Source organism: Momordica charantia, assembly GCF_013281855.1.
Source record: "Momordica charantia cultivar OHB3-1 chromosome 11 unlocalized genomic scaffold, Mcharantia_2.0 BLBB01000011.1, whole genome shotgun sequence".
Lineage (NCBI taxonomy): Eukaryota > Viridiplantae > Streptophyta > Magnoliopsida > Cucurbitales > Cucurbitaceae > Momordica > Momordica charantia.
Window position 1 is genome coordinate 11,115,742 of NW_028275159.1, and position 11,197 is coordinate 11,126,938.

Genomic DNA, 11,197 nt, shown 5'->3' on the forward strand with positions numbered 1-11,197 from the left:
TAATTAGATAAATATTGTGAAATATGGTAATTGTAATCGTAGCATTATTTGAGTATTTATAAAGTTTCATAAATTTTATCCAAAGTTTTATTTGAAGGTAATTAACCAAGTAAAGCCCCATATTACCTTTATTTTACTCTTTATTTTTCTACCTTAATTAAATTAACTTAATTGGGGGAATATAGAGAGTTTTACTTAACTCATAACCATGATTAGGCAATATAACTCACCTTCCACTAACCATGATTAGGCAATATAACCCACCTTCCACCCAAGAGACACATGTAGTAATTAAGTTAGTTAGGAAAACCAAAAAACACTAACAATCCCCATTAAGTAATTGGTCATGCATGAGGAGAGAGAAGAAGTTTGTTCCATCTTCCAAGATTCATGTTTGTTTCATCTTCCAAACCATTCTCCTTTAAGTTACTTATGTTTGTTTCATTCATTTTCCCCCAAGAACATTTCTAAACAAATATGAAAATTTCCTCTCAATCATCTATCCTATGTTTTAAATCACACCTTATAGGAGTTGTGGTTGCTTTTCCAAGTCCCTTCAAGGATCGTTCATTGCAATTTTGTCTTTTCGGTAAGAACGGTTTCTTTTAGTCTAGTTTTGTAAGTAGATTTTTCCTAATAATTTTTATAGAACCTAAGCATGTTCACATCCATTTTCTAAGGTTTTCATCATCATTTCAAGCTCTCTTAGTTGCTGGAAAATTTCCTCTTTTTATTCTTTATGGTAGAGAGGAAAACACACCAACGGTAAGCATCACTCTTCCTTGTGTAGATTATTTTAAGGGTTCATTATTAAGATAAAATAGGTACTGTTTAGGCCTTATTTTTGTTGATTTGAGATCTGAAAATCAGAATTTAAAAGGTCCTAAAAATGTTCATAAAATTGCTTCATAACGGTTTATGTTATTTTCATAGTTTTAGCTTTGCTTAGTATCAAATTTTGGATTGTTAATTCTGAATTTTTGAGACCATGACCAGCACCTTTAAATTAACCTGAAATGTATTTGAATGCATTAAAATTGATTTTTATGATTAGTTTTACCTACGGTTTAAAATTGTGAAAACTAATGCTATGTGTTTTCTCTAGCTTTTTTGTAAATTTACAAAATCAGTAAATTATTTTTATCGATATTTTAGTATATAAACCAGAGGCTAATATGAAAATTTAAAATTACTTTTCACAAATTTATATATATATTTTATGATTATTATGGACTAGGTTAATTATTAAGGGATTTCTACTAGTAGAATAGTGAACATATCTAGTTATGAGAACTTATTGGAGAAAGCTTAGTTTAGATAATTGAGTCCTAATTTTAGTTGTGTTAATTGTTATTAGGAAGCTTTAAGGAATTTCCTTTAGTTTACGAAGTTCAGGTAAGTGGATTCTATCATAAGTTACCGTCTTGTATGTTTTGTTGTATTATTGTTTGATTGTAAGTGAATTATGTTATGTGTTGCATTGTTTTGTTATTGAATTATGTGATTCATGTTGCTTAAATATATTTTGTTATTGAATGGTGATTGTGGTTAAATTTTATATATTACAAAGCATGTTATGATTCTATGGCTTTCTCATGTCATTTTAAGTATGTTTAATAGCAAATCATGTTTAGGTAAAGCATGACATGATGTGTGATGCATTGCATTCGTAGTGAAGTTAGTAGTCTTATGTGTCATGGATTTAGGTAAGATTAATGTTATGCATGAAATACCCAAATTAAGCAGTTATGTTATGTAGTCAGATGTATGATATGACATGTATGCTTTCTGCTAAAGGCTGGGCCCTACGAAACAAATTAGTTCATGTTAATGGTATTTATGGGGGGTAATTACCCTATAAATATTACATGCGGAATTGACGGTTATGGTATGGGGTATTTCTGTATAGCATGGCGCCAAATTAAGGATTTAGATATGTAAGTTTATGCTAGCAAGCACAAGTATGTTAAGTTAAGTTGTTCGTTGGTTTATATGTTAGGTTGAGGTATGCATGCATATAAGCATGATGTGTGTGTTTGAGCATGAAAGGTTCCTTGTGATGGGAACTACTTACTGGGTTTTTTTTTTTTTATACTCATACCATGTTAGTTTCAATTTTTTTACAGATAGTTATATAGTTGACGAGAATAACGTCGATGATGACCTGGGCATTGACGAGGAGGAGATATGAGACACAGTTGAATTTTATTTATAATCTATACTTTTAATTATGACTATACCACATTTTTACTTGTTTTATTTAGGGATAATAACTTTGTGATTTCCGTTGCTAAAGATTTATAAGTTAAGTCTTATTAAGTTATCGTTTTCATTTTTAGATGAAAATACAAGTTTTTATCTTATCTTATTTTAATAAAATTATGTTTTATGAGTAATTATCTTAATATTATATTATTAATGACATATAAAAATTGGGGTCATTACAGATTTTGTTTGTCCTGCACATAACGGAGTCAAGTCAATGATCAATTGATTACTAATGTCAGGGAGTTCATGAGAAGAGTGACTAAGTGAAAGGTTCGGGGGCTCATTAGTGTGAGGCATAGTTTCAATGTTGCTCTAGGTGTTTGTCCATTGCTGGTTTATTTCTTCTGAAATCCTTAATGGAGAACTATCATGATCACATTGTCTTGTATAGGTAGTGTGCATTACTTCTTCTCGATTTGGTGCATAATTTTGAATAGGCTGGGATTCTTCTTCTTGTGTAGTGGTTGATTGGACTTCTCCTTCCCGCATACATGTTGTGGTAATTGATGGAGTCCTTTTAGGTTTTGCTTGGTAATTCTTTATCTCATCTACTGTGATGTCTTGCAAGTTTCGTGTAGCCACTTCAACATTGGATTTTTTTCTCCAATAGATTTGTTTTCTGTAGCAATGTATTCAATACAATCATTTCCTTGAACAATGCATTCTTCTAAACCTGAAAAATCAGTCACTACCAGTGGCTGCACATATTTGTTAGTACAATTATTTTCAAAGGGAAAATATTCTTCATCAAATATGACATGCTGTGGTATGTAAATACGATTTGTGTTGGGATCAAGACATCGAAACCTTTATGTGAAGGACTATATCTAATGAAAATGCAAGGGTATGTCTTTTTAGAGAATTTATTTTTAGCATAGTCTCTTATATATGGGAAACATTTGCACCCAAATACTCTAAGATTTTTGTAGCTAGGTTCCTTGTGAAAAAATTTCAAGAAATAATATTTCATATTTAGAGTTTTTAATGGCATTCTATTTATAAGAAAAGTTGCACTAAGAAATCCATCTAGCCAATATTTTAAAAGAGTATTAGATTGGAATAATAGAGTGGTTTCCACAAGATGTCTATGCTTCCTCTCAGCTATCCCATTCTGTTGAGGAGTGTGAGGGCAGCTAAATTGATGGTGAATTTCATTTTCTTCCAAGTGTTTTTGAAGAGCAAGAGATTTGAATTCTCCCCCTCCATCACTTTGGAGAATCTTTATTTTCATTTCTATGGTTCTCAAGCATCCTTTGAAATTTCAAAAAACAAGTAAAGAACTCGGATTTCCTTTTTAATGGATATAACCAAGTGTATCTAGAGTAATCATTCATAAACACAACATAAAAATTGTTGACAAGATAAAATGGGAGCATACCCCACAAATCAAAGTGAATTTTATCTAAAGAATGAGTACTTAAAGAATACTTGATCAATGAAAGGAAGCCTGCAACTTTTACTAAGTTGACAATTAACACAAATAGCATGTTCTTTCTTCCAATCAGATACATCAATAAGCAGTTTATTTGAAAGAATCTTTTAAGAAATTGTCATTAAAATGTCCAATCGCGTGTGCCAGATTGAGATACTTGCTTTATTAGAGCTAGTTGTAACAAACAAGATTTGTAGTAGTTGTTATTGACTTCCAAAAGCATATAAGCCTTCTTGTTCATGGCCTTTAGCTAGTATTTTCCTCTATTGATTATTCACAGTAAACTGATTAGCAGAAAAAATGATTGTACAGTTATTATCCTTGGTAAGTTTACTTATAGAAATTAAGTTCTTTTTCAAGATTTTGTATTCGGATGGGTTCATCCAATAATGAGCAAGATTCGATAGGGTTGCCCCCGGAAAAAACTCAATATTATGTTGAATGTCTCGTAAAGGAGGTAACCCGGCAGGAGGTTCAATAATAGTTTGAAACTCATGTAACAATTGTTCCACTTCTGGTGGAAGAGCCTGTGATTGTTCCAAAGTTTCAAAACTTTTAATCACCAGCCCAAGAATAGGCATATCCTTATGAAATAGGAGCTGTTTTCCCGAAGACATCGTGAATAGAGCACCTGTTTTTGTTGTACCATCGTGTGAAGGGACAAGCTTTGGTGGAGGAATAGGAAGTAAAACAACCTTTTTCCTCATCCAACTGAATTCATATGTGTTCTCTTGCCCTTTATGAACAGCTTGTGTATCATATTGCCATGGTCTCCCTAATAGGATGTGGCACATATCCATATCCAACACATCACATATTATTTTATCCTTGTAACTAGCCCCAATAGACAATGGTACTGTGCATGTGTGTGTGATTTATAGGGATTTGGGTGTGGATGCAGTGTCAAACGAAGGGCTGTCACAAGCTTAAAAGCTACTATGTTTTCGATACTGCCACTATCAATTATTATACTACAAACATTACCCTCAATAGTGCATCGTGACTTGAATAAAGCGTGCCGTTGGTAGGCAGGCTCAACTTTTGGAGTGAGAAGAAGGCGTTGAATAACACAAGTGATAGGATCACCTTCATCAGGACCGAGATATTCGACCTCATTTTCTTGCTGCTCTTCTTCGCTGTAGTCGGGTTGCTCCTCATCTTCCACAAAGGTAATGGCCTTTCTTTGAGGGCATTCGTTTGAGAGATGCCCCACCTGTCCACAACGAAAGCACTTGCCCAAAGTTGGACGGTTATAAGTGTTAGCTACCTTTTTTCCTACAGTGGCATCCATGGTTTTATTTTCAAGAAGATTATCTTTGCCGACGTGTTTGCCTTTGGGTGAACTGCCAATTGTTGGGACAGATGACTTGTCTGATGGTGCAAAATTCTTTTTGGAAGGGCCACCTTGATCCCAAGTTGTTCGTCGAACATAGGTCTTCTTGTAACGATTGTTCACTTGTTCTTCAATTGTTGTAGCAGTGGATATAGCTTCATTTAAGTACCCAATAGGCTGTAATGCTATCTGTTCCTTTATATCCGAACGCAGCCCACCAATGTATCGGGCCACCAAATATTGTTTGTTTGGGGAAGGGAATACCCTGGACACGTGGAGGACCCCTATTGGTGCTCCAAGATGGCTCATGAGTCATGCCCAGCTCGGATAGCCGAGATGGCCGCCACTAACGTCGACAAATGCTAAGTATGAGGGCCGAGGTGAACCTGGCCCAGGTCTGACCTACCGGGGAGCTCGGTAGGGGCCGATGTGAGCTACTGTCAGCGGCGTGATTATCGGGCGTAACCGTCGGTCCCGAGATTACCGGGTGTAACCGACGGTCCCGAGATTACCGAATGTAACCATCGCGAGATTAGCGGGACTACCACCCATAAGTAGAGGGCCTCACTCCACGATCAGGTACGATGATTTCTGGCCTCGAACTAAACTGGGAATCCGACCTATACTGACTTGATCGTCGGAGTGCTCACCTTTTTGTGCAGGTCCGCCCAAGTGTTCAGGTCGGTCCAGAGGCCGAGTTCGAGCTGCAATCTGGAACACACTGTTGTGCATATCCTTGCATAAACATTGTTGATGTTCTCCAAGATTTGTCCGTGCCCGTAATCGATGAAATTCCTCTGTGTAATCAGCAATCGTGCGCGTTCCTTGTCGACAATTTTGATACTGATTATATAACATCTGTTCAAAATTGACAGGTAGGAACCGCTCACGCATAAGCTTTTTCATACGTTCCCATCGACGGATTGGTTGTTTCCCATACCTTTGTCGGTTAATTTCTAGTTGATCCCACCATGCCAAAGCACCACCCTTAAGTTTGAAAGCCACTAAACGTACCTTTTTATGTTCTGGCGTGTTCATGTATGAAAAGAAATTTTCAACATTCCGCACCCAATCCAAGAACCCTTCTATGTCCATCTTTCCGCTGAAGGTAGGGATGTCAATTTTGAGTTTGTATTCACTTGTATCTTGTTGTCTATTTGGTCGAGCTTGATACCCGTGCCTATTACCTTCCATCTCGAGAAGATCTTCCTCCTCATCGCTGGAATAATCCATAAAAAGATACTGTCGCCTTTGAAACAGGGGGTTGTTATTGAAATCTTGAAGGTGCTGACGACGATCTTGGTGAAATCTTGGTCCCAGATTGAATTCTTGCCCCCTTTCTTGATGTCTTCTTGGAGGGGCTGCTGGTCTTTCTTGGATCCGGATTCCCTGATGGTTCTCCCTTCTAGTTTCTTGATCAAGTCTTGATGGATTTTGTTGAGGAACTTCCATTTAAATTCAGATTTTCCAGTTGCTGATGTATAATACCCAAGATCTGTTTGATCTCATCCACATCATTATGTATACTCTTGATATCCCCTTCGACCAACTGCAAGCGTGTGGTCAATGCTCGTGGTAGGAGAGCGGCTGATTGCTCCGCTTATTTGTTGGTCATGGAAGAAACGTCTCCTATGATAGGTTTCTTTCCCGCCATTTGAACGCCCAAAAATTTTTTTTCTTTCCGGTGCTCTGATACCAATTTGGTGGAGAGTAATCTCAATGAAAGAAAGAATATCTCAAATCTCATTATTATGGGAAAAGTCTCTCTATTTATAGAGAGATTCTAACTAACAAACTAGCAACTAATAGTAACTTGTAGTTACTACACAATAAAAGATATTTTAAAAGAAATACAACTATAAAGCTCAACTTTTAAGATTTAATAAGCTATCCCAAAGGCCATATACGGCTACATCACTAGGTTGATTATTTATGTACTCCGTTCTTCCCCTGGCAAAAATATTTCTTGCCATAAAATTTCTCGAGACTCAAACTTTGCAGACATCTCTCCAGATTTCTGAATTTCTATGTCTGACCTAAAGAATTTGGGATACTGAGATTTTGTTACGAAGAACAGAGAACACCTTCAACTTTCCTGATTAGAGTTGATTTCTGAAACTTTCTTTTGGCGATACACTGTCTCCAGGACTACGAAGGCTCTGATACCATTTGTGAGGAGAATACACCGCCAGAAGAAGTCAACAACGAAGATTATAGTGGTTCATTATGGCGTACATCCATTTTACAATTATTGGAGAAAGAAATTGTAGTGTGCCGGCTATATATATTATATAGTTTACCTCTAAAATTAGCCAAAAGAAAAAAAAATAATGGGATTAGTTAAATTACAACCACCATAGAAAAAAGAGAGACAAAACAATACAATTTATGAATTTAGATCACAAGACCGACACAGATCCTCAGAAATATTAAAATCACCGAACCACGTAGAACATAATTATTTGGTATCATTGGAAAACAGTCCTCTCCTTAAACTAAAAAGTCTAAAAGAATTTTAATTCTCCTGGTTTATTTATAATGTAGTTTGAGTAATTTGAAATTAAGGAGTTAAAAACGACGATACAGTGTACAATACAGCATAGTAACGTTAAAGACCTAAATGACTATTTTTTGAAGCTTACAAATGAAAGTAGACATTTTGAGAACGCTTAAAATAAATAAAATTTAATAATTTAATAATCAAAATAACATTTAATCATAAACTTATCACCCAAGTTAAGCATCTAGCGATCCCTCTGGCCACCATCTGTCATGGGTGGTTGGTAGCCTCTTCCTCTTCGAGAGTTGCGGGTCTTTACCGCTGCATGAGTGGTAGCTCAATAGACATGTATATTTCATCGAGCCTCTCTTCGAGACAACTCCCATTATGAGAATGAAATGACACTCCAACTCGACTCGAGACCAAGACTCCCTACCACTCGCACCAGGCTTTCCGATTCCGCAGTTGCCATCGTTGGAACCAATGAAGCAAATGATTAATCCATCATATCATCCGTTACTCATTCTGAATCTGTAAAATCAAAATAAAGATTAAAAATTGATGGAGTGAAAGATATAACAAAATTAAATGTCAAATTTGCTTCTTCAAGATTAATAATTCACAATGTGTAAGGCTAAATGTCATAATTATTGAAAATTTCTACTTTCTACAATTTTAAAAGTAGAATTCAATTTGTATAAATCAGGACAGCTAACTTACCAAATCAATGTAGAACAATTATCACCTACTTCTACAAAGTCAAAATTTAAAGATGTTACATTTATTCTTAAATTTAATAAAATGAAATATCAAAACAAGGTCACGATTAAAAAAAAGAGGAACATTTCAAACCAAAGAACAAGTTTTTTCTTTAAATGATAATTTAATTTATATAAAAGAGAGAAGGAGAAATGTTCTGTTATAAATTAATACAATTTTATAATCTAATCCAAGTTTGAATTGTAATATTGCCGGACTCATTTGTCAACTTATTGTTCTGTTATTTCCACGAAGGTTAGGTATAACAATGAATATAATTTTTTTAACTTTTTGAACATGATTTGGTAGCCTTGAAGGAGCATGGAATTGAATCTATAAAAGGGACAGGAGGCATTGGTTCGAAGATAGAACAAAATCCCCGTTGAGAAAGCAAAGATGGGGAAACCTCGGTCTTCAATGGCCTATCTCGTAGCTGCGATTTTGGTGGCGACTTTGAGTTTGCCATCGGTGATGGCTACTGACTACGTCTACTCTTCTCCACCACCTCCTTACTATGCATACAATTCACCTCCACCACACATTTATTACTCTCCTCCACCTGTTTATCACTCTCCACCTCCTCCAGCTTATTACTCGCCACCACCACCTAAGTATGAGTACAAGTCTCCTCCTCCACCTGTTTATCACTCTCCTCCTCCACCTGTTTATCACTCTCCACCTCCTCCAGTTTATTACTCACCGCCACCAGCTAAGTATGAGTACAAATCTCCACCACCTCCTGTTTATTACTCTCCTCCCCCACCTGTATACTACTCTCCTCCACCACCGGTTTACAAGTCACCACCACCACCAAAGAAAGACTATGAATACAAGTCTCCTCCCCCACCTGTTTATCATTCTCCACCTCCTCCAGTTTATTATTCTCCACCACCTCCCGTTTATTACTCTCCTCCTCCACCGATGTACCACTCTCCTCCACCACCAGTATACAAGTCACCACCACCACCAAAGAACGACTATGAATACAAATCTCCTCCACCACCCAAGAAGGACTACGAATACAAGTCTCCTCCTCCACCTAAAAAAGACTATGAGTACAAATCTCCTCCTCCACCTAAAAAGGACTATGAGTACAAATCTCCTCCGCCACCAAAGAAGGACTATGAATACAAGTCTCCACCGCTACCCAAGAAGGTCTACGAGTACAAATCTCCTCCACCTCCTAAGAAGGATTATGAGTACAAGTCTCCACCACCACCCAAGAAGGACTACGAGTACAAGTCACCTCCACCTCCCAAGGACTACGAGTACAAATCTCCACCGCCTCCCAAGAATGACTACGAGTACAAGTCTCCACCACCACCCAAAAAGGACTATGAGTACAAGTCTCCTCCACCACCCATGAAGGACTACGACTATAAGTCGCCTCCACCACCTAAGAAGGATTACGAGTACAAATCTCCTCCACCACCTAAGAAAGACTACGAATATAAGTCACCTCCACCACCCAAGGAGTACAAGTACAAGTCTCCTCCACCCCCAGTTAAGATGCCGTCACCGCCCTATTACATCTATGCGTCACCTCCACCGCCTCCCTACCACTATTAGATCTCTATGCCTTTTATTACTACATGAAGGTATGTTTCTTATAAATCTAGTCCTCATTATACTTTCATTAAGATATAACCTATTGTATCAAATAACGTTATCTCTTATTGTTTCTTGCAGTAAAATGAAGAAAATATTCATATCAAATAAAGGGACGGCCTATGAAGATGATTACTACACACAAAGCAAGGCCTCCATCTCTAGTTATTTATGCGATGTAATAATCCATGTTTATTTAAAGATTTAGTTTTGGTGTATTCATATATATTCAACATTATTATTGAGGAGTTAATAATGAGGTTCCAAAGCTATAGTCAATAATTTCCAATGTTCAGTAATAGTAGCAAACTTAATAGTTAGAAATCTGCTATAGAACTATGTTAAGTTTAAGGTATTAAAACTTTAAACACAAGTTTCATCGCATCATGTCATCCATCTTAATAAGATGATGAGAAATAATATTTACTCTAACAATACGATTTCAAGATTATAGAGAAAACTTAATAAAATAGCTAGAAATTTTCTTAGTAATGAGCAAAATTTTACATTATGATCTTTTATATCTATCATCTTTTAATTCTAAAAACTTATAGGGGGAATTTTGAAAGAAAACTTTAACATCTCAATATTTTTATATATTTTTCTTAATACAAGACCAAGTTGTTCTCTTGTTTCTTGAGAAGTCTTTCGTTGTACTTCGGCTTTAAATTAACAATTGAATATTTTGATAACCTAAAAAGTTTTAATTATGTGAAATATATTTAAGGTTTCTTTTATCGCCCACACCCATAAATCATAATGCATTTGGATGGATGTCAAAAAAGATTTCTAATCATAATTTTATGTGTTTGTTTTATTATAGTATAAGATGTTATATAATATTATTAGCTAGATCTAATGTTATTTGAGTTATTAGATTTAGATTTAAGATATTATTTTTGAATTAGATTTCCCATTTACATTATGGTTAAGAATTATATTAGTATAAAATAGTTTACTAGGCTTATATTTAAAGCCATTCAATTCAATCCAATTCAATGAAATTCTATTGGTTATATTTTCTCTATTTTCTCTATTTTCTCTCCACCCTAAAATTAACATGATGTCAAAGCCTTCAAAAGTTAACATCATTGCTTTAACCGAAAAAAATCGATTAAACCAATACGATCTTCAAGAACACTCAAAGATAAGGATCCTTCTAAAAAGAGTTAGCACTCTGAAGGTCTTATCAGTCCATAATATAATTTTACTCAATAAATCTTAATATCAAAGTTCGCCTACCTTTTGTTTTTGATTTAAGGATATCTATAGAGAGTCTAGATAACCCTTGATGTAA

General features: G+C 35.6%; 1 protein-coding gene and 1 long non-coding RNA gene across 2 annotated transcripts; both read left to right on the forward strand.

Annotated features, from left to right (window-relative positions):
• Positions 1–320: 320 nt before the first annotated feature.
• LOC111013527 (uncharacterized) lies at positions 321–2,319 on the forward strand. The gene is made up of 4 exons (XR_002601704.2): positions 321–589; positions 681–765; positions 1,358–1,395; positions 2,127–2,319. It is a non-coding gene; the product is annotated as an uncharacterized LOC111013527 (long non-coding RNA).
• A 6,336-nt stretch (positions 2,320–8,655) lies between these two features.
• On the forward strand, positions 8,656–10,195 carry LOC111013522 (uncharacterized). Its single transcript, XM_022287986.2, has 2 exons — positions 8,656–9,890; positions 9,982–10,195. Exon 1 carries the CDS (start codon positions 8,689–8,691, stop codon positions 9,859–9,861), a length of 1,173 nt encoding a protein of 390 aa, XP_022143678.1. The 5' UTR covers positions 8,656–8,688; the 3' UTR covers positions 9,862–9,890; positions 9,982–10,195.
• The last annotated feature ends 1,002 nt before the right edge of the window (positions 10,196–11,197 follow it).

Excerpts from the sequence above, each read along its gene's own strand:
- LOC111013522 (XM_022287986.2), top strand. The coding sequence starts at position 8,689 with ATGGGGAAACCTCGGTCTTCAATGGCCTATCTCGTAGCTGCGATTTTG.